Here is a 25,183-nt window from a genome sequence, read left to right on the forward strand (position 1 = left end):
TTTGTTTTATAATTTTTTTATTATTATGGAGAGTACAACTGGTACAGTGCTAAAATTCCAGGCTGGGTGGGTACATTCAAAAATTCAGGGTGGATGGGAAGGAAGCCAGCCAGGAACTATGGAAGGAGAACCTAATTGCTGAGTGTCTAAGTTTTTAAAAAACAAAAAAGGTCAACAAGCCTACTGTACTAGACATGTTTAGAAACCGCAGTTTACCACAGTCATTTTGAACATCTTTGTAATCAAAAACTTGAAAAATTGTTGGAATTACATGAGCATTGTCCTGTGTTAATGGCCATTGTCGGATGAAGTCGGTGGGATTTATTTAGTAGAAGGAAATGCACAAGAGCAGGAAGAAAGTGCTAGTAAGAATTTAGACCCATAGATCTGTGGTTTCTTATGAGCGTGCATATGTTTGTGCTCTCAAAAATTATGATCTGAACTAGGGAACCATCCTGTTCAAGGCATACCCTAAATTTTTGTAGACAACTTAGCATTACATCTGTATAAGCATTTTAAACATCCAATTGTAAAACAATGAATAATACAGTTTGACATTCAAGGAGTGCCGAATTTCTGAAAATTCTGGATTTTGAATTGCCTGTAATTATAATGTATTAGTGGCAACTGACAGAACTACACCTGAATGGAATCAGCTTCTTCCTCCGTGAGAATGCAAGGGCTATTCATGCCGGGAAGCTGAAGGATCCGGATTATTGATGCCCGGATTTTCGATTGTCAATCTGTAATGTGAAACTGCTTGGCTTTCCTTCTCCAATAGTCTATCCTTGGAAGGCTTTTCCCAAAAATGTGTGTCTATGGGTACCCATGGGTATCTATGTGGTGTACCCTATCAGGAGTACTTGTGATGTACTAATGTTACAATCAGCATTTCAATTAATTCCACAAGTTCAGTAGGACTGAGGTCAGGTCACTAAAGTTCCTCCACACCAAACTCACCAAACCATGTTTGGCTTTATGCAAAAAGGTCACAGTCATACCAGAAACGAAAAAGACCTTACCTATACCCACATGGTGAATTAAAGTCAAGGACTTCTGTTTGTAAGCTATAGCGTTAAAGTGCACCAATACCATTTTTTAAAATTGTGGATAGAACGGGGAAAGTTTAAACTTTCTATTGGACAGCTTTCTCCAATTCTAGGGACCCGTTTGCCAGACAAAAAGCAAATTAATATCTCCAACAGAACCTGAATGGTAGTAAACCCTGATGAGAGTTTAAATCCTTTCCCTCACTATCAAAACTTTATAGGAAAGTTCCTTTTATATTGCAATATACTGTAACAAAACTCTTGACTGGAAACACTGGTCAGGTGTCTATTTTGTTATAAGCTTTAGTAATGTATAAAAGGCTTATGCACCAAACAAAAGAGGAGCTCCAAGAGATGTGTACACTGTGCTCATGCAGCAGTAAGACAGTATAAGTGTGTATGTATCATTTAACACGCATTTAAATGCAACTGCATTCCAAATTATGCATTTACATATAGCTTAGTTGACTGCACTGTCATTGAGTTCTTTTTTTTACATTTTTACACTTCATGTTGTATTTTTCCCATAACATTTGAAAGAGCGTTGAGAAAATCCTTTTTTAGGAAACCTGCAGTATTTGCACATCTATACAGGTAGTAAATATTATATATGACTTGGTAGTTCCACAGGGTATGCAGGTGCATTAACGAGATTGATCTGCACATTTTCCTTAGTAAGTCAGTCCCAGTATGTGTTCTGTCGTTTTGACTTCAGTGAGTAAGCCTAAAATTTCATAGAACACACCATAAATGCTGATTGACTGAACAAAAGCGTTAAAATAGGATTAACACGTTTTTTTTCAAAGACTGTACACTGCCCCGGTCTAGCTTTCTGCAGATATTTTGTTCAATTTTTTTTTTTTTTAAATTGAAAAACTAGGTCGCGTTCATTTGGGACATCAGCACTGGGGTATAGTTGTGCCAGTAACGTTCTTAAGAGCGTGCTGGAAATGTCACCACACAAAGAAATCTTTTAGCCCAGCCCAGTGCAAAACAAATGTCATTTGCGCCTCTATATAAAAATAAACACTCTTGTTATATAGAGATTTAGCCTTTTTGTGAGACCAAATCAAATTTCTTTAGAACACTGCTCAAAAATATTTTTTTTATACAATTTTTTTTTTCATTATTTGTAGAATGAAACACTTTCCAACCATTTATTAATAAATACTCTACTTCAAGTCAAATGTGTAAGATTGTCTCTTAAACTAAAGTTTTTTTCTTATAATATAAAAAAATATATATTTTTGTTTTGTGTCTATTTTGTTTTTATAGACATTTTATCATAGAAATTGTAATGATAACATTTTGTTACGTTTCTTGTTTCTTACATTTTTAGATTACATATTTTTTATGTATTTTTTTTTTTACTTTTTCCCCTTTTTTTAACCTTCTCCACTTTTCCAAGCAATCTATCTTCTCTTTCTTTTTTTTTTTTTTGCCTTTCCCCTCACCCTTCTCTCAAGCTTTGGTGAAGTGTTTAGAATTCAACAATAGACCACGTGACTGCCTATGAGACACTCTTATTGTGAAGTAATGCTTAGGATCCTGCCCCCACCCCCCTTCTTTGTGCGTTTTTTCTCCTTCCAATTCTGTGCCCTCCCTATGTAACCCTGTGTGTGCCCTGTTCTTCTCCCGCACAGTCTCTCTCCCCTCCTCCTGCGCTTTTCTTTACCCTTCATTTGTGACCTTTCTCAGTTTATGGTGCCCTCTGGGACTTTTCTTTTAAATCTCTTCCCCTTCTTATAACAGTGAACCCACTGATAACATCCTTGTCTTCTTCCTGCATTATGTTTTCTGACATTTCTTCAGCTGTATTGTTGTCTGCCCAACTTTTGTGCCTGGCTGTCTGCTCCTCCTTCACCCATATCACTGATACTTCTAGTAAAAATTCCCCGTCATTAGGACTGGCCCTAACAATTGGAAGCAAGACATGGCTGCAGGTGTTTTGTTCTATATTCCAGGGTTCCAAAGGAACCACCTGCACATTTTATTATTTTGTTCTGGTCTTTCTTCATTTCTCTGGACTAACTTTAGTCCTCAAGGGCCAGGATCCACATTTTATTTGTGTAACAGACATCCATGGTTTCGAAAGAGTCAGAAATTGAGCAAAATAAATCATTATTATTATAATTTTGATAAATAGATAATATATCCAAAATCTGGCCAGTAATTAAAAAATGGATTTGCAGACCCCTTTTCTAGCCAGCTCTAAAAATGTACTTTCAGGGGCTACCGCAAAGCTATAGGTCCAGAGCAGAAAAGTGGAGGTTTGCATATTAGTGGGCCTTTAAAAATATACAACTGTATGAATTGACTCTTGATTGCCCCAATATTCATTAACATTTATAAGAAAGCAGTATTTGAGCTCTAGAGAAGTGACTTAACTGAGATACTGCCATCAGTCTGCAGCAGGAAAAAAAAAAAACTTTCACTGTGGTGAATCGGTTATTTGTGAAGCTTGAAAAACGAAAAAAAACTAAAGTGTGCTGCAGATCCTTTGCCCCTGGTTAGCAGAGTCACTAGAGCCAATTGAATTGATAACACAGCTTTCTATAAAAGCATGAAATCACAGCAGCCATATTTTCTGGGTGTTGAAGTTGTTCTGGAGGGCTGACAGTTCTGTGTGGGAAGACTTATTGTTAGTTTTTTTAATTTTTATTTTTTATGTTATTATTACATTATTTTTGTTGGTACCTTGCTTATTAGCAGTACAAATGGCCAGAATTAAAAAAAAAAAATAATCAAGATTTGTTTCATTATGACTTCATTGGGGTTTGCAAATTAAACTTAGGCAGATTCACTCATTCCTGGTGATCAGGCTGCAACAAGTATAGTATTGTGCACAATTCTGTACATGTAACGATACAATCGTTCAAATATAATCTACCAATAATGTACACACTAGATACGATTGTTTGAACAATGCAGGAAGTGACATACAAGGGAAAGTGCAGGAGAAAGTGTATCAAAGAACAATCCACATCCACTGAGCCACTGTACACACAATAGATTATGAACGATCATCGCCCAATCAGATCCGCCGGGACAGGTGTTCATTTCCAGCCAGATTCCTCGTTTGTTGGCGTCATTGATGAGTCTTTCTCTTCGGTCGTCACTTTTTTTGTTAACAATTATCGAACGATCTTTCGTGGATCATTCGTTTCAAACAACAATTGTTGAACGTGTTTACGCAGCCATAGTGTTCAGATAAATTACGTCATCCTTGTTCTTCTACCTGTTCATTGCTAAGAAGAGACCAGTTTTCTTGACAGTGACATTTGGTTGTGCATCTATACTTGGACTCATAGATCTGGTTGTGGTATGATGAGGTACTTGATCCTGATCTAATTTTCTGGCAAGAGAACCAGTTACCATACAAGTTTTTTTACACCTGATCTTGTGATTGCTTTACTTTTTTAGTACCAATAACATGTACTCCAATAACCCGCAGAAACCAGCCAATGCTTATCTTCCATCTCTTGACAGCTGTATGAGTGACTGTAATCAGACCAATGATTCCGTGTCTTCTTGATATCATATTTATCGTTAGATAAGCAACTGACTCATATGTTTTCATATAAAGTCATGTGTTAATTTCTATTAATTCTATCCGTGGAAGTGGTTTAAATATTCTGCCTACCGCAGCTTGCATGTGATTTCTTCAATTAAACATTATCAGAAACACACATTGTCAAAAAACGCATTTCCCAACGAGCTGGGAAATTATTACTGAGGCTAAAATGTGATGGGTTGCTGTGTGGTTCTTTAAACCATCTAAATTCTCACCAAGAATTTTAGACTGATGGTAGAGTCTGGTTGAACCTACAAAATACGTGATTTTGTCCTTTTAATGTTTTGTGCTCAAGTAAATGCTCAATATTAAATCTTGGACCTCTTGAATTTCACCATAAAACCTTGTGGCTACCAGAGCCCTTGCACAGTTTATACCTTAGCTATGAATTTTGGATCCAGGACCTTCTACATTCATCAGATCAGCTAGCTTTGGCACAAATAGGTTTTGTTTTACCAGAACCTTCTGTAATGTTTGATCTGTAATGAAAGAAGGTGTCAGCATTGTAGAGGCAAAGACAACTGGTAGAGATATCATTATTCTTGAAGAAGCCTTATTGTTTTAAAATTAATAGTATTTCATGGTATAGTAAACCCACCATTTCAGATTTGAAGCACAGATTTGGTACATTATGCGGTAATATAGGGAATAAGAACTAATTTCTTACTGTGTGTTGTTGGCCTGGTCACTGCACAGTGGTCATGACATACCCAGGGATTACATGGGGACTGTTTGATGTAGACATAGATCACCAACACGGACCTATTTTTGGTTCCAACCCTGGACCACAGATTTGGTACATTATAGTTATACAGGGAATAGGAACGCATATAGTGACTGTGTATTATTGGTGTGGTCAGCACAAGTGATCATCAGATACTCTCTTGGCATAAAGATGCAAGTACCCTAAACTCTAATTCACTGGATTTTACCTTTGTTAATAAAAATCCAACTGGTGCTGTTTGTGCCTAAAGCAGATTTAGATAAGTTTAATGATCCCCAGCTATTATTCTTCAGTCAGGTACTGCAGGTTTCCCTCCCCCTCAATCTTATTGCCATAATCTCTGTATGGTGCTTCTTACAGCACCAGACTCATTATCTGCACAGCCTCTGCTCCATTGCACTTCCCTGTCAATTTTCTGGATTTCCTCAGCATGTCCCCATTAGATTGACAGCCCCTCCTTCTCCAGCCCTCTGTTGATTTTTGCAGCCTGATCTCTCTGCACCTGTTAATCTTTAATCCTCATCATTTCTCTTCCCTTCCTCCATGGAGGGAGAAGCCTCACATGCTTCATGGCCCTCTCTGCCAAGAATTCCGGCTGTCCCCTCTTTTACACACATAGTTCCTGTGCCATGCACCCCCTACTTTTCCCCGATCCCCTGTTTTCCCATTTAAGAAGCTTGTACACACTCCCTTCCCCCTTTATATTTGGAGATTCCCACAGTCTTTTCCACAGGAACAAAGGCACAGGATGACTACCTTCTATTGCTGACAATGATTTTACTGTGACAGCAGGGAGGACACTTGTTCCCAATTGTACCTTTCCTGCTGTATACGAATAACTCCTGCTGCCTGTATTTAGAAAAAATTGAAGGACATTTTGCTTGGGATTCTGTAAATACCAGGCAAGCTGGTAATTGTTTCTGAAACCTAAGACATTCACTAATGTAGTGTAGGAAATACTTTCCAGTGCATGCAAAATACTATTTTTCATGGTTGAAATTACAGGAAAAAGCCAGTTTAAACTGAAAATGAACCTTGTGATACATATAGGGAGTATTTCCCATTACCCAACATTACTCCAGAATTCTCCCAAGTTCCCCCAAGTCCCCCATCAGTAACCTGTGATCCTGGACCACATCAGATGGTGATGTTGGCACATCATCCATGTTCCTTCTACCCTAAAATGGCAATTTTATCACCACCAATCAGCCCTAAACCTACCTTGAGCATTTTGATATTATTTGTGATGCCAGAAAGGGGAAAAAGATACTTGCACATATTTTAATACAATCCTACTGTCCTCCTTCTAATACTGTAAAGAACTTGGGTTAAGATGGACTGAATGAACTCTGATTTCACTGTTGACCTATTTACCAGATGTCAGTAAATTACTGAAATGCATTCAGTTGTTCCTCGGAATTGCCCTTTTGGCTCAAAATGTTTTAAAACATAAATAGATAAAAGGTAAGGAATCTAGTCTGTGTACAGTATTGTAATATAAATTAAAAAGCTGAGGGCATTTTCAAAGACAAGTCTACAAAATCTGGTCCAGGAACTGTTGGCAATAATTCTGTAAGATTCAGCTTTGATTTTAAGCCAATTCCACTGCTGCTTGTAATGTCTGCATTACTCTGCTTCAGAAAAATTCTAGCCTACAAAACAGTTAATAAATTCTGAGCTTCTGAAAGAATTTAATACCCTTTCTTAGAAATAATCCCCAATCCCTCTTTCATTATCAAGTAAGCAGTCCATTCTGGTGCTATATACAGTCTATGGCCTCTTTCACTGGCCTGCCAAGTGCTCAACCAGGGGACCAAATACAGAAGAAACAAGAAGTAGCCATATACTACATAGCTATAAAAACAGATTGAGGTTACCTGTTCTTCATGTTTAAATGTTAGAACTGAACTATTGGCAAAACACTGTTAAATACAATATTTATCATATAATGTAATAATAATATCATGCAATATGTATTTATTAAAACAACAATCTTTTTAAATATATCTAGAATAAATAATTACATTTGACTTAAAGAGAAACTAAACTCAAAACAAAAAAAAAATCCACTTACCTTAATCCCGCAGTGCAGTCAATCTGTCCAGAGGTCTTTTCCTTCGGGTCCCGTGTCATCCCGGCATCTGTCTTCGTGCTGGCTCTCCGGGCGCCGGCCATCTTTGCCTCTTCTTCCGGGTTCTTCGTCCTATGTTACCCGACCCAGGCGCGGGATCGGGTGACGTAGATGGGAAAAAAACTTGTTGATATAAAGAGCCTCCTGGGATGCGTGATGTAGGTATCCTGGGAGGCTTTGTGCTTCCATTCATTCTCCATCAAATTAGGGGGTGGTGCTGCACCATTTTTTTTTAAGTTTAAGTTGCACTTAAAAAAAAAAAACAAACAGAATTTTTACTTTACATAAAAGGGTTGTTAGTTCGATTTATTGCAATCCTCTGCATAGCATTACTCTGGGGCTGGGAGTGGCAGAATGTCAGGCCAATCAGAGAAAGTGGCAGTACTTGAGGCCAATCAAATGTTCTCCAGGCACATGTGCTAACAAGCCACTTCTGATAGGAGGAGAGAAGACCTTTTCTACAGTCAAATCAAGGGGCAGGGATGTGACCTCATCAACAAACATAAACTGGTAGTGGTGTATGGTTGTTTAGGGCTGTTTAAATTTAAGGACAAGATGGAGGGAGGAAAGACAGCTCTTATATACTGTATGTATTTACAATTTGTGTTTAGCAGTTTGCCTAAAGTTTTTATTTCTGTAACAGTTCTTTAAAGGCAGCATGGTGCCTCAAAGGTTAGCACTTTGGCCGTTGCAGCGCTAGCTCCCAGGTTCAAATCTGGACTAGGACACTACCTGCATGGAGTTTGCAGATTCTCCCCGTGTTTTTGTTGGTTTCCTCCCACATTACAAAAACATGCAGTTAGGTTAATTGGCTTACCCCCACAATTTACCTTAGACTGTGATAATGACATAGTGGCATGACCATGGATTCTGTAAAGCACTGCATAATATGTCAGCACTATATAAATACTGTGTAATAATAATAATAAAGTCTGCCCATAAATAACATGACAAGCAATGTTCCCAACTTATAAAGTAACCTTCAATAAAAAGCAATTTCTGATTTCCTAGGGGACAATAATAATAATAATACCTTTGGAGATTGTAGGAACTTAATACTGTACATACAGATTTTCCAGTTTGCTAAGATAATTATTTAACACTTCTATGACTCCTCAGGGTGGCTGAGATCTTCTCAATTGTCCCATCTATGGTGGTCTTGCATTGCCCTTCAATAGATACAGCTGAAGTCAGTCTTTGTATTGCCACCTCACACCAACCTAACAGTCTAATGAGGGCTGAGGTGCAGATCTGCTCTGGGGTAATGGAAGGGGGATTATGGAACTAAGATGGGTTCCTTGGATAAATGGCTCAGGGGAGGCTATCCTAGGCACTGAAGATAACCTGTACTACAATCAACTGAAAGGCATGGCAATGGGTCAAAGGCTCCAGAAAGTTAGGATCTGCAGAAATAATATTACCCTGTTTATGTAGCAAGACAGCATCAGTGACACATGGGAATATGATCATTATTCAAAAATAAATATTAAAAAATAAACTAAAACAAAATTGGGAAAAGAGTGAAATACACAGGAATGATTTGACAAGACAAAATATTTCATTTGTGTATTTCACTCCTTTACCAACTTTGTCTTAGTTGTTTGGTTAAAGTTCTCTTTTAGATGATAGGTTTAGAACCCTTTCAGAAACCATTTGTCTGAGATGATAAATAAGCTAGGCAGCTCTCTATATGTAATGAAAGGAGACATTCTGAGATCTGTGATAATAGGAAGAGCAACTGTATAGGAAATGTCTTCGACAACATGCCAGCATTTCATAAAAGTGGGTGAAGAGCAATGAACCATACAAAGTGACAATTTGAAGCCTTTGACAGCAGTATTTTTGACCGGTATGTGTTCACTAATTAGATGGGCAGATGGAACACTAACATGATAAAATAAATGCTACAATAGGCTCAATGTGTATCTTTGTTTGTTACATAACACTGTAGATAAGATAATTTATAAGACTAGTGACAGGTTTTCTGTAACAATTACAATCTGGCCACCATTCCCAAATGTACATTGTGGCTCATAGCAACCAATCTGATCTTCCCTTTTCCGTCTTTCATACTGAGCTGGAAGCTTAAAGTGACAACATGGATGAATCGTTCTAGAGATAGCTATTCATATATATATATATATATATATATATATATTTATTTTTTTTATTTTTATCATTTTCAATTGTTTATTCAATTTTCAATCAAGACATTTTGTTTTTCATTTGTTTCACATTCCCAGACACTGCTGGGGAGATTTACTCTCTTTGTTTGTCATATGACCACTGTCAATGAGACAGAAAATGAGAGGAGATCCAAAAGTTGAAAGTTGTAATGAGAACAAGAGGTGAAGGCAATCATTCAATGGGGATGTTAAAAGGTCCAAATGTCTTAGTGACAACTGTCTGAAATTATATTCTTCTTACTTTGTCCTGTTTCATCTCCATTTTAAAAGGTGAACTCTTTCCTGCAGGTGCAGTAAAATTCCTCATATGGTCTAACTTTTTCCACTTCAATTCTAATATAAAACTACTAAATATAATAATATGGGCATCATTTTTGCCATTTAGGGATGGGAACTGGTTAATAAACAAGAATCAGATGATTGCAGTTACCTTTTTTATTTAATAAAAAGAACCAAGAGTAAGGCAGATGCAACACAGGCATTTTGGTGAATGGTAAGAATTTGCTTTTTACTAAATTTTTACTAAAATTTTCATGAGAAACAATTATTTGCTTGTGTGTGTTACTCCGTTAGCAGCTAGATGAGTAAAGTGTTGCTACCCTGATGAAAACAACCCTGCAGAATGTAATGTATTTGTAAGATGGAAATGCTTTCCTTATCCAGCAGTCTTAGAAGTGGCACATAGAAGTGAATTCATGAAAAGGGATTCCTCCGAGTTGGCAATTTACTACAGTGACATTGGCCTAAATGTGTTTAGTAATCTAAATTAGACCCAATATTGATTTGACCACAGATAGTCTGAAGGCAAACAGCTTCAGTAAACTCAGAGCATTCCATAAACCCTGTGTCATGGCATGATTATTTGTTAAACAAATGTTATATACCTTTTAAAATGCAGATATAAAAAAGGTTTGTACAAAATGTATTAATTGAAATCATATTATTAAACGTTCCACCTAAAACCATTATGGATTCCCTTAACATGTCCATGAAATACTATTCTGAGTTCAGTCTCATGCCTCCTCATTTTCATATGGCTCTTTCTGTTCCAGAGTATAGGGCTGCTGAGAGCCTGTCCAGATTATTTCTCTATAATTTCCCCTGATAGTGTTAAAATTTGCAGCTCAGTGGGTGGCGACATTTCAGAAATAGGGCTACCGGCTAAACGAGCTCAGCAATTTGTAAAATGGCAATCTCATCACGAATGCGGTTTCTCGCAGCATTATGCCACTAATGGATCCTCGTTTGCAAAGACCATGATTGTATTATGCAGAGAACAAATAATTTCTATCCACTTCTTTTGTTGGAGAATAGAGAAGTTAAAATGACCAGGGTACAGCTTTTATAGTTCTAAGGAAGTTTAACAGACTAAAATGAATTTCCCAACAAATATCTTTTTTTGTACATCATTTTATTGGGGGGTGTTCTATATAGTAACAAAGAGGAGCCCCCAATTTTACATTCCACTAATTGAAAACTACTACTACAGGTTTTCATCCTGCTTTGTTTCAAACACTTGGCAGAAAATCCAACCACTAGTAAGGAAGAGATAATTCCCCCAAGAGAGTCATTGTCATTTAATTGAAACCTGAAAAAAAATAAAGAGTCTGCCAAACAAAGACAAGTACTTTTCTTGTGTCCAGGGCTCTCTAAAAGCCCAGACCAAATGTACATATTTAGGTTTTTATTAAGAATTTTTAAAAGTTTGATGGATATATTCTGTTGCAAGACTTTTTCAAGGGACATATATATGGCTTTTAAGTGGCACACTGACGTGTCTTTAATATGGGCCGATAGTTGTGTAAAAAGATTACAAATTGTTTTTTTTTAAATTTTTAATTCATTTAGTAATTATTTAATAATGCAACTAAATCTGACAGTTACAGTATTGATTGAACCCTTTGATTGCACAGCCACTGCAGTCTGGACATAACAATATTCAATTTCAGATGAAGTCTTATCTTGTTGGTAAGCCTCTGGCCTGCATGTTATCATTGTATCAAAGATAATACAGTGATCGCCAGAACAGAAAACGCTCTATATGGAGACCCCAGCTGTCATTGATGGACAGAATTAAGAGCCAGAAGCTGCATAAAGTGTTGGCTATTGACTTTCAGGCAGGAGGACATTTGTTAATGTATCCCCAGCATGGAGTCCATCAGCAGCAAGTCCATCAAGTGTACCAGATTTATACACTGCCATCAAAATCCAGTATCATCTTGGTGTAGAGCAGTGATCGCCATCCTTTTCAGGCCTACGGACCACTAAACTTAAGGGGCTCTGGACCGTGTATGCGTGGGGAACTTCCCCCATAGTGACCTCATGATGCCAGAACCCATCCACTCTAAGCCTGCGATGGGAGAGTGGGCTGGTTGTGTATAGAGACACAACCCACCCACCGCCCTGAGCCTGCGATCCATATGGGAGACATGGTCCACAGCTCTTGCTGGTGCGCCCCCCTCCCCCACCAGCGGTGTCCTTCTACCACAGCCATCGACCACAAAAATTTTCTTCACTGGTTGCCGATCGCTGGTGTAGGGTTCATACTCATGTTCAGGGGCTATTGCATGATGGCACATTGTAGTTTTAAGCAGTGGAGTGTAGTAAGCGTAGATGCAATAGGCATGATTTATTAAATCGCTCCAAGGCCAGGGAGGATACACTTTCATCAGTGAAGCTGGGTGATCCAGCAAACCTGATATGGGTTTCTTAAAAGTCCTTTGCTTTTTGTTAGTAAATGTTTTCAATCCTGGACCAGAATAATTCCAGGTTTGCTGGATATCCCAGATTTACCGATGCCAGTGTATCCTCTCCAGGCTTGGAGAGCTTTAATAAATCAGGCCCAATGTCTGCAGAGAAGAACTGGAAAGGCAGTCTTTGTCCAACTAATACATGACAATGCTAATTAGTCGCCACTTAATTATTCAACCACTGCGAGCAACAATAGAGTTCGTACTAATAGAGCATGGTTTGGTGAGCACGGCATGGCAGCAGGGAGAGATTGGTATGTGCACGTGAATGTGTAGTCATGACTAGGGATGAGCAAACTGAGCTGCATGAAAACAGACTTAACCTGGATGGCTTTAATTACTTGATGTAAGTTTAAGCAAAATTTAGACATTTGGAACCAAGCTTTTTCCTGTCCATGAACCTTCCCACCCTTTCCCACACACAACCAATCACATTCTGATTGCTTTGGTATTGGACACATGCTTAGAGATTACCATGCTTTTGCATTTTCTAACTCCTCCTGTTTTTTTGTTTTATTAATCATTTAAAAAATTAATAAAACATAGAAAACTGCCTATAATCACCATAGCAAACATGCCGATCTTATAACCCAGTATTTTTCTAATGATTGTCAGGTGGTTTAACCTTCTAATATTTGACCATTTATGAGTAGATGAAATTACACAACCAGTGACTAGCAATGTTCCTACCCCTCCATCCCTCCCCCTTTTATCACTTATTATAAATGATCAGCTTTAAGGCAACGCACAATAATGCACAATGTAACACATTAATGCACCACAATGGGTCCCTTACCTATTAATGGGCCCATAGGGAAATTGCGACTCTGGTATAATAATTCTCAATCCTTACCAAAGCAGTGGAATAGGATAACAGCAACAACATTTACGTGTGTTGCTTGTTGCAACATGCATTCTAACCATCAGTTGTTACCAGTTAGAAAATAAAAGGAAGATTCTCATTGATGACTATGAGCCCTGTTTTTTTTCCTTGTATGCATGCTGGTAGCCATATGAATCATTTATATATGGAAAAGCCTTGACACATTGATACATAAAATGTAAGAACATCAACTTTCTTTTAAAATAGGTTAGCCAAAGTTGACACTGAAATAGCAAAAAGACCAAACTATACATATTTAGAAAAGGTCCGTGTGTCTGGCTTGCCGTCCACTTTCCCACATCACCAAAATAGAAAATTATTTGCAGTTGGAAATAGCAGAACTTGGTTAGGACCGTGAGACTGTTTTGCTTTGATTACTTTAACCTGTCATTCAGAGCATACAGAATACTCTGTTCTCAATTATTGTTCTGAGAAACATAAGTTTTGTTCTTCCTGTATGAAAAGCATCCTTAAAGTATCATGCCGGATTCTATCCTTTTATCTTCTTGGATCGGAAAAAAACACAAAGAAACTTTCACTTGGAATCTTTTTCATACATTAAAGCAAACATCTGGCTTGCAAACAGGTTTACTTAATTTCCCCCTGTTCTGCCACCAAACAAGTCCTTGCAGTCCTAGCTTTCTTGTGCATTCTGCTTGGCTGCTATAAACAAGGAAAATGTCTGGTACTTTCGGGTATCAGTCAAGGGTGGCGGAATGTAACAGCAATGGGCCAAGCACATGAGCAACCTACCAAGTGAGTTCACACAAGTGGTTTCTCCTGCTCCATGGTGAGGAAAGAGGACTGGTGTAGGTAGATGAAGATGTAGGTAAAGTAAATATACTGCTAGGGATTGGAGATAAAATGTAACCTGTTGAGAAAAAACGATGTGATCTGTGGTCTGTTACAAAATGTGTTCCCAGAATAAATGACTGTAAAGCTGGGGAAACATTTATCAAATACATTTGGTTTCATTTTGAAAAAGACTATTGGATTGCTAAGAAACCAATTGGACCTATGTTTCAGTATAGCAATACTGATAAGAAGCTCCTTTGTGATTTTGCTATGAAGCCCCATCACTGATTAATTACATCGCTAAACTTTGTGGATTGGTATTAACCATGGCAGCTGTCAATTTCAGCCATGACACATAATGGGAGCAGAAAATTATGGTCCTAATTATGGTTTGAAAATCATGATCGTCATGACAAATGGCTCATTTATTATAGCTTAGTTAGCTACGCCTTCTATAACATTCTCTTATGAATAAATACATTTTTAAAAAAAATTTTCTTAGTGATTAGTGATATCTTTTGATGTTAAAGGGCTATTTAAACCTACACTGGAAGTGCTTGTATTTTGGTTTATTAGTCCTAACAAATCTTGTCTCAAGACAAGGGGAAATAATATGTGTGCTTTAGAGTCTTTGCTTTTCATGAGCGAGTTACTCATTATCTATTCAAGGTCTGAAAGTTAAGAAGAATCTATTTCAGAGAGCCACTAATCATTAGGGCCTCATAGTCTCTGCTTGTAGAAAAGATTATTATTGCAAATGAACATTGAAGTTTATTATAAATAAAATGTTACATTTGATATGTATAACACAGTTTTAGTTTAATTGAATTTAGATCAGTGTAAGATAAATTTTAATTAGCTGACGTTGGTGGCTAGTGTTTGTTTCATTTTGCATTTTTCAATCATTCTATTCTTTGTAAGAAAAAAAATGATCTGTATTTATTTCTTTTACACGCAAGAATATTAATTCACAAAGCTTATATACAACGATAAGGATACTTAGTTAAAAAAAAGTGACAGTTATATTTAGCGAAGACCAATGAGATTTGTTGGTTAAATTATTAAAACTGAATTTATTAATTTATTAATGAATTAGTGTGTAGTTAGATACTCTGCATTCATTGCATTTCCTTCCTGTGGGTACTCATATTGCTTCATGCTCTTCATTCCTCATACTGTTGGCTTCACACAGCAAAGCATGACCTTTCCATGTGATATTTATCATTCCATGTAAGCAGTGCTTCTTCCTGTGTAACCTTGTGTCTGGTATGCACTTGTCCCAAGCATGTAGGTAATTGGGATAGACCCATGTAACCCTGCATTGCACTGGATCTTATTCTGTATGCCTGGTGCACTATTATTGGATAATACATAGAAATGTGTTATGATCATGTCTGCACTTTAGGTTTTATTATGCTCAGCTGTATACAGTATGCCGGTCTGACCATTTCGGCTAATTTTTCCATGCAAATGGACATTTAAAAATTGATATTTTTAGACAATGGAGTTTGCTGTGTGGGATGATATGCATTATTATTCCCAGTTTGATATCTTAGAGTATAAAACAAACCCCATTTTCTTCTCTGACATATTCTCTGAGCATGCTGACACAAAATAGCTAGCTGAAGAAACACTTCAAGGAGGGAACATGTTAAAGGCATTTGTAAAAATGTGAATCTTTTCTTCTTTATATATGTGTTGTTTTTTTCATTTACTTCTCCCTTTCACAATTCAAATGTTAGGCCTTTGTCAACCTTAAATCCCTCATAAACTGGAAATCATCACCAGGCTGCTAGGGGAAGCTTAAATTGGTAATAAGCCTTTTATTTTCCTCTACAGTGTTTGCCCCAGACCCTTTTAGCTGGGCGCACCACCCGGCACTTTTCGGCAACCACCTGGCTGTTTTTGGGTGGTTACTGATGAGTTGGGTCACAATTCAGGGGCTTCCACCCACGTAGAATTTCTTACCACCCAGCTTACAAAAATTTCTGAGTTGAGCACTGCTCTATGTAATCCTTACAACTTCATGGGTATATAGCAGCTTTCTGACTTGGACAAGAATTAGTAGAGAATACAAGCAAACAACAAAAAAATAAATTAAAACAAGAAAGTCAATCCCCCAAAATGGATAAGAGTGCATTATTACAAGATTATATTTATTATAATAAAATTAAGATTATTGCACATGCCTTTTGGTGGCAGGCTTTCTTTAAACACTGCTTTACATATTATAAACATAAATATTTCATCATAGGCATCAATGGGTGTCTTAATAATGATTCTAAATGCTTTCTGTTTACATTTACATATTTTTCTGTGGAGTGAATATTTAAACCAAGCATAAAATGCAAATAGCTCATTGATTTGCACTGGATTATAACAGCTCTGTTTGCTTCTTCTTGCAGGCTGTCTCTGTGCAGTAACGGTATCTGTCCCACCCAAGGTCGAAATTGAAATTGGACAAGAGGCAATCTTGAAGTGTACACCGAAGTTCAGTGGCTCACCAAAGTACAGCATAGAGTGGTCGTTGGTAAGTATGCGTGTCAATGGTATTGTGTAAAAGTAAGAGTAGGGCCTTTTTAGGAATGCACTCTGTTGTATAGCATAGCATAGATTATCTTCTAATGGAACCCTAACATCTAGTACAGACTTGCAATTACTGTCGCAGGAAATGATCATTCATAATGGCTTCAAAAATGAGGACCCTGTTCTGTTCTATGGAAAGGGGATGTACAGGACAAGTGTGAGGTGTCCTGCTGCACTGTTACAATAGTAAAACCTTAGCTGACAGTTGTTTGTATTCCAACATGAACACTTAACAGCCTCAATGTCAGAGGACACCTAAAGCCTTGTTCAGACCTGTGGTAAAAACTGTGGGTGTTACCTTTCCTGGACTATGCACAGCTAAGTGTCTAGGATCATTTTCAGGCAAAAACACTTGTTTATTGCAGGCATTTGCAACTGCCTGGAAAGGTGTTTTATAAAGCCCAGTTAAAAAAAAAAAAAAGGCACTAGCATTGGTCAGACCTCATCTGGAATGTGCACTCCAGTTTTGGGCACCAGTTCACAAAAAGGACATTGTGGAATTGGAGAGAGTGCAGAGAAGGGCAACTAAACTAATAAAAGGAATGGAGGGGCTCAGCTATGAGGAGAGATTAGCTGAACTCAATCTATTATCCCTTGAGAACAGACGTTTAAGGGGGGATATGATCACCCTGTATAAATATATAAATGGTCCATATAGAGAACTCTCTTCCCCATTATTCACCTTGAGATCATTACAAAGAACAAGAGGGCACTTTTTGTGTCTGGAGGAAAAGAAGTTTAAGCTGCGGATAAGGAAGGGATTCTTCACTGTAAGGTCTGTGAAAATGTGGAATCGGCTCCCTCAGGAAGTAGTTTCAGCAACTACTATAGATTGCTTTAAGAAAAATCTGGATGTATTTCTAGAAGCACAGAATATAACTGGGTATTAGGGCTTTAAAATAAAAATAACAGTGACTGTTGATCCAGGGAACATCCAATTGCCTCAGGGAATCAGGAAGGAATATTGTTTTCCCCTGTTGAAGCAAGTTGTACCAAGGTTTTTTTGTGCCTTCCTCTGGACCATCTATGTCTATAGGGTTTTATATCTGGGATATGTTTATTTCCCTAGTGGTTGAACTTGATGGACTTATGTCTTTTTTCAGCCTAACCTACTATGTAATTATGTAACTATGTAGACATAAAAAAAAAAAATATTCCTGTACAAGGCATTTTTAAACACTTTTCATTCAAGTCTATGAAGGCAGCAGAGGTGGCAAGCCATCCGTCCTATGTCATTATCACAAGGGTCTTTGCTGGTTATCTACCAATATAATTTAGGAATGGTTTGGGAAAATCAGGGCATCTAAAAAAACTGATTGAAAAGCAAATACAGAGTGGGAATGGAACCCAGGACCCCACCACTGAAGGTGTGAGTTCTAAGCTACTCTAACAAACTGTAAACCTTTGCTAATGACAGCTGTGGTGACCAGAATGTGGAGTGGTGGAGGAGTGATTATCATAGCTCAAATTTCCTCTTTATCTTAAGACTAATCATTTACCCCTGAGTAATCCAGCAGGCAAACTTTTTTCTTCTTTTCATTGACCTTTTTTGTTACTCACAGATAAGATCTGTCCAGGGAGTGTCAGGGCAAAAGAACAAGCAAACAGGGTATAGAAATGGAGGTATCTTGCTAAAGCCTATTTACGTTGACCAGAATCTCAATACCAAAGTATTGAGCGGAGAATCCATCCACTCATGGCATAGCAGACAGTAGGAAAATAATTACTAGTCAGTGATGGATTAGTGTTACAGATCAATATTCTATCCCAGTTGATAGATTAGTCTTTCGTTGAAACTCAGGACATAAAAGTCAGTAAGTAGAAGCACGCAATGATTCTAGCCTCAACTAAAGTAAAGCTGCGTACACACGTCAGATTTTTCTTGCCCGATAATCGGCATTGGCCAGATATCGGGCGAGAATCTGGCGTGTGTACAGTCGGCGCTGTTCATCATCCGTGGATCCGTCCTGGCGGATCCACGAACAATGAACGACAAGCGATCCTAATGCAAGGGAAGGGGGAGAGCGCGCAGCAGGGTGCCGCTCCGTCTCTCTCCCCCTCCCCTCTCCATGGAGCAGAACGGTGCTGGATGTACAGCACCGTTCATGCATCGTGTAGTCCTTCGTCATTGGAAAGGATCTTTCACGATCCTTTCCAACGACAAAGGACTACACGATGCATGAACGGTGTTTACGCAGCTTAACACAATTGTCGACTCAACGTTGCTTTCCATGTATTATGAAAAAAAAGATATGGGTTCCATATTTATCTAATGCAATGTTTACACTTACAGTAACAATATACAACAAGGTTCTGAGTGCATCTTGAAGGATTTTTATCATATAAACGGGAATTATCTATACATTTTTACATATATTCCTTTTGCTTTAAACTAAAAGGGTGATAGAACAAGAGGAACATGGTTAGAATTGGAGCTGCATCTATACACTTAGCATTATTGGTATTTAGGAATATTAGTCTACACCCAGTACTTGCCAATGTGCATTGTTATGTGTTAATAAATGTGCTATACTGTATTGCATTTTTTTTTTAAATTCTATTAAATTAGGTGATTTGATGCAGGCTAATACACCAACAATAGAGCATACAGGGCATTCACTGCATTGCCCTGAACAGATACTATTAAACACAATGGACTGTCTCCTATTTGTGCATTTTCCTTACACTTGAAAACAAAGCAGATTGCATGACAACTTGTTCAATTACATTGCCAAAAGGTCTTTCCACTGTAGAATGGAGCTGTTCTTCCTGAAAGCACAATCATTGAACAGGACCCTGCTTTGTGTATAGAAAAGGAGATTAACCCTTTTTAGGGAAAAACTGCTTAAATCCGACAGTTGTGATCCTTTTGTCAGCTATGAATGATGCACAATCTTTAATTTTGTAGGGTTTGCAAAAAGTAAATGGAAAAAATGTAGATGTACTCAGCTAAGGTGACAACAGAATTGACTTTCTCATTAGGAATGCACTAATCTGCATTAACTGTCAACAGCTTTTGCTCAGTTAAGTGGAAGTAAACTGGGGGAGGAAGACTTTCTCCCCATCACACAGGAGATGATGATTTGACAATAGTGCATTCCGAGTCTTCCTAGTGCAATTGGTTTAGCAATTTACTTGTCAGTTCATGAGTTTTTTTTTTAATTTACACTATGGATGTGCCCATAATCACTGGAGCTACAAACCTAAAGGGTCAATGTTTACTGGATACTGAGAATAAAACCACCTGATAGCTGTTGTGATCTCACTGTAATTGTAATTTTTTTTTATTGTTGATAAGGTAAATAAACACATATGTGGGAAGCAACACCAAACGCTCCAAGTTGGCATAGACTTTAATGTAGATAGATAAACAGCAGAAAAATCTTGCTGGAGCGACATTTACATCATAGAATAACCAGGGGCTGACTCAGTTCACTAGGGTACCTACGACTAAAATTTTGTGGTCGTGCTGCAGTTCCAAATTTATTCAGCAGATTATGCTGTAAGTGAAATGTACCTTCTGCATTACTGAACACAAAAGGTATAATTTACCAAATGAATTTAGGCTGGAATCATCAAAGGATTATTCACTTATCTTAATGAATAAGTTATTAGCTACTATGGAAAGAATACCCAATCACGTGCAAGAAAATATAAAAAGGGGTTTTCCTTGCACATGAATAAATGGTTGAGGTCAGCCAAGCCTTATCCCATCCTCTTGCAAGAGAATCATTCACTTTGCTCTTGAGCCAATATAAACCCCAAAGAATCTCCATCTGTTACTAATCATTTTTTTTCTGGGCACACACAGTTAGACCAGGAGGGGTCTCGAGTTCGTATTGCTACCTATAATGATGGGAGCACATCGGTGGACCATGGTACAGACTTCACCAGCCGAGTGGCAATTAGAAGTGACAACAGCCTGGTGATCAAAGATGTCCGTGTCAAAGACGAGGGCACGTTCATCTGCAGGGTGACCTCTGCCAGCGAGGGGAGTGGTGAGGGCAGCACTGAGCTGAAGGTCTATGGTGAGTACAGACATCTGGTATTGCCTGTTTTGCTGTTCTCTAGCACAGTTGTCTGTAAATATATTCACCCACTTCCCAGGCCATTGCCTCGAGCTGTTCTAGTGCTCTTGAGAATGTCCCATCATCATTTTTTGTAAACTAGTTCCTGTTCTTTGAAACAGCTTTTATTACTTCGTGTGATGTCATCACCAGGCTTGTGAAATTCTTGCATAGGCAGCTGCTGGCAAGTCCGTCCTTATTGTCATAGATCTGCCCCCATATCTACATCTCCCAGGAGCTCTTTAACAAAATGTGTAGGCAGGCCCTTGTCAACATGGCATCATTGTTTTGCTGCGAAATAAGTCAATATATGCATGTGGAGCAGGACACAGATAGATGGAATTTTCTAGTCCAGCAAGATGGACAATTTGTAGATTTTAGTGCAACAGAGGTTTTGTGTTGACAGCCCTAAAAGGAAGTAAGGATCACACTAGATTTATGGCAGAAGAACAAGTATTTTGCTGTATGTGCCATGTTATAAAAGATTAAAACACAAGGAAATGTGTATGTATCATAAAGATCTGCTAAATATATATTTTAGCATTATACACATACATATTAATAGTTACCTCCACAGAAGGAAATACCTATAACTCAAAAATAAATATGTGGGTAGTGTTTTACCTGCCAAAGTTTGCAATTCTAGTAATATTTTTCAACCAGTAACTTTTTTAAAAGTAGAGTTTAGCAGTGGCAGCTTTACTGTATGTTACGTTTATACCTCCCAGTGCAGTAGCAGTAATTAGAATGTTTGTCTTTGTCCCCCTTGATTCTTTCCATTCATTTTCTAATAGTGACATAAAGCATTTTCCTCCTGTAATGTCTTATTTCCTCCTCCCAGTGACTCCGGCAGCACCAGAGCTTACAGTAAATGCACAATTATTATCAATCACCGAAGTTATTGCATCAGAGGTAATTTTTTTAACATTTTTGATATCTATTACTTTGTCTTCCCGGTTGTAGACTCATTCTAGACTCTTAGGTGTCATTTATTTGTCATTGGCCTTTAATTTTAGAGCTAACATAATTTGTAATGCATTCAGTTGTAAAACAAAATCTACTTATTCTGTACCAAGAGAAGTTATTAGGACTTCAGCTTGCAAAGGGGCATTGTGCACTGTAAGCTTTTGATTTCTAAACTGTTAAAGCATCTTTTATCTTAAGGTTGGAAACAGCATACTCAGATTATAACGAAAGTACTGGTTTAGGTAGACAGCCATTATTTCTATCATATAAGTTTTATATTCCCAAACTGCATTTGGAGAGAGCTTGGAAGTTACTTTAATACTTTCCAGACCTTAGCCTGGAAACCTATCTGTATTCTGTGTCTTTCAACAAATGTGTGGTCATGGCTTATTATAACGGACCTATGTACATCCATTTGTTTTCTTGTCCTGCTTTCTAAAGGTTGGAACTTGCATCAGCCGAAACTCCTATCCAGCTCCAACCATTGAGTGGTACAGAAACCAGGAACCTTTGAATGCTAAAAATGAAAAGGGAACAGGTATGGCTTATATGGAGAAAGAAAAAATTATTTAGATAGCACTGATCTATCATCTAGCCTGGGTTAAAATGTAACTGTAGGAAAAACTGTCCTTGTTAAAGGGCAGCTTGAAATTAAATTCTACATTTTATTCTTCTATACTGCATCAGAAACCTAATATCTTATTGATTTAAATGAACAACACAAAAAGTATAGTATGTATTCTGATAGATCGCCATATCATCTGCACATTGCATTTATGTTTGGTTTTGTGTCCATCCAAGGCTCCATCTGGAAGATCTTCTCTCACTTGTTTGTGTCCCCATTGAGGAGATATCTCATCGCTTCCTGTTGTGACTTAAAGTGATTAAATATTTAATATTTTGATAGAAGCACAGACTTTGTTAAAATATGTTAAAAGGCCCTTACCTATCCTCACTTTGTACAAAAACTGTTGGACCCTCCCTGCAGCCATGATCTATCTGCATTGCCAGAGTAGCCAAGAGCCCCAGTAATACAATTACTGTTTGTGAACCCAGATCCAGACAGATTCTTCCGTCCTTAATTACAGTTATTGGTGGAGTTTGATCTACTAGGTGGTTTAGTGCACTGAAGAGATCATCATTTGAAACAACTTTTTCTACCTGCAGAATTGTATGCTACCTCTCGCACAACAACCGAGGCTTCTGGCTTGTATACCGTGTCTAGTACGCTCTTTCTGAAGCCCCAAAAAGAAGATGTTGATGCTGTATTTTCCTGCAAAGCTATATTTCCATTACCAGGGGGTCATACAAGTCAGATGGAGTCAAAGGTGTTTAAACTGAATTTACACTGTAAGTAACTGGGGACCTATTTATATATGCTGTGTATGGGTGTGAAGTGTGGTTTGCACAAAATGCCAGGCCTGCTTTCAGGGAAGTACATCTTAACTGTGAAAGTTGTAAAAGGTATCCATAAGCAGTGACAGATAGAGGTTTAGTATTAGGGATTCAGCAGACAAATATATACAATATTGGGATGTGGAGGGTAAAGCAAGGCAAGCTGAAAATGCTATACAGGAAATAAGGGTGGGCAGTGCACAATAAAGGGGAATCTAAAAGAAAAATTATATACTAATAATAATATTATACAGCATTTAAATAGCGCCAACATATTACACAGTGCTGTACATTAGATAGGGGTTGTAAATGACAGACAGATACAGACATTGACACAGGAAGAGGAGAGAACCATGGCGGTATGTTTGCATTAAATGAGGGATTAGCGTGGAAGGCTTCACAGAAAAGAAATGAGAGTGCTGCACAGTACAAGGTCAGTTGAGAAGGGTGTATAGGTAAAGGATTTGGGGGTGCACAGTAATTGGGTTGCACAGTAGGTAATAGGTTATGAGAGAAGGTGGGTACAATGGGGTGGGATTGGTCTAAATTTTGTAGAAGGCCCCTACATTTGTATCTAAATCTCTAAATAATGTATTATTTATGTAAGGAATGGTTATTAGATACTTTCATCCTGTGTCCTATGTCCCATTACCCTCACTTGTTGATTTACTGTACTTATGGGACAGCTTGTTGCTTTAAACTTTTATTTTTTTCTTATTCAGATTACACTGAAAATGTGTCTTTTATGTCATCACCAAATGACCTTATTAAGGAGGGTGACACAGTAACCCTTCGCTGTGAAGGAGATGGAAACCCTGCTCCTACATACCTTATGCAGAAAATGAAGGTACTTTGAATAATGTTGTATATTTTGAGAATATAAATCAATAAATCAATATAAAATGGTTCTAGCCCAATGTTTCTTGTTTTGTCCAACAAGCACTGTACACATAAGATGTGTGATTTGGCTTGCTACTTTTTTTTCCACTAGAATTTAATGAACTGACTATAGGCCAGCATATCATTCAGTTGTGAAGGAATCACAAATTCCATCATGTACACCACTGTGGGACATATAGTTCTTGTACAGCTAGAGAGAGAAGGTTGCTTTCTGTACAGGTTTTGCAAAACGCAATGGCTATGTGCCAGAGCCAGGCAAATGCGTACATATATAAGGCTAAAGCTGCACATGAAACTTTTAGTAGCTTGGCTGTGCAGCTAAAATTGTTAATTGATTTGTAATCAGGTGGACTGTTTACAATTAGCAAGTAGTAGTGGTCAATGTTGCATGATGCTCCATTTATATACACTTGTGTAGATTTCCCCATAAGGAACCATGTGTTCCATCTGCTTAGCTATAACATTTCAACTCTATGAAAATAATTTCTAGCAATTTTAGAACGATACTTGCCAAAGTTATATTTTTTTGTATATCTCTCATCTAATAGGATTTAATTTCTCAGCAGCAAGAGCCTACCCTTTTTAAAGCTGAACTGAACTAAGAATGTTAAATGTCCATTTGTAGATATTTAAATTGATTTAAAGTTGTTTTAATGTGGTTAACCCTCCAAATAAACACTTAACATTTTTTTTATTATTTACTTATTTGCTTGACAACTACTGCAGAAAGGGTTATTCCCATAGCACACCAACAGGGGAAGAAAAAAAAGCAGTGGCCCATATAAAAGTTTGAATGGGGGGAGCATTGTTGGTTCAGTGGCTAGGACTTTTGCCTTTTCAGTCCTGGGTCTGCAAAGAGTTTTTATGTTGCATGGGTTTCCTATGGGCACCGCAGTTTGTTCATTTCCCCAAAAAACACGCAGTTGGGTAATTTGGCCCCCCCAAAATAACTTTGATAAGTGTTTAAAATGACAAGTGTGCTGAATGTTCCTAATAATAACAAAATACTAATTAAGAAAATGAATCTCTTTGATAGTGAGTTATTTTATAGATTCCTTGTGATACATTAATTTTGTGGGTTTATGGCCTTTAGGTATTGCGGTTTGCATTGCTTTATTGTAAAGAACTGTTTGCTATGTACACTACTGTGTTTATTATACCAATATCTCCTTTTCAG

The 25,183-nt window shown here is 37.7% G+C and overlaps 1 protein-coding gene across 1 annotated transcript in view; it reads left to right on the forward strand.

The window, feature by feature from the left end:
• BCAM (basal cell adhesion molecule (Lutheran blood group)) overlaps window positions 1-25,183 on the forward strand; it is a 59,795-nt gene that overhangs the window by 12,129 nt on the left and 22,483 nt on the right. The window contains exons 2-7 of the mRNA XM_072427205.1: window positions 16,498-16,622; window positions 20,490-20,706; window positions 21,587-21,657; window positions 22,153-22,249; window positions 22,879-23,061; window positions 23,829-23,953. Coding sequence (XP_072283306.1) covers window positions 16,498-16,622; window positions 20,490-20,706; window positions 21,587-21,657; window positions 22,153-22,249; window positions 22,879-23,061; window positions 23,829-23,953 — 818 coding nt within the window. The remainder of the gene's footprint in view (window positions 1-16,497; window positions 16,623-20,489; window positions 20,707-21,586; window positions 21,658-22,152; window positions 22,250-22,878; window positions 23,062-23,828; window positions 23,954-25,183) is intronic.

Source organism: Pyxicephalus adspersus, chromosome 11 (genome assembly GCF_032062135.1).
Source record: "Pyxicephalus adspersus chromosome 11, UCB_Pads_2.0, whole genome shotgun sequence".
Lineage (NCBI taxonomy): Eukaryota > Metazoa > Chordata > Amphibia > Anura > Pyxicephalidae > Pyxicephalus > Pyxicephalus adspersus.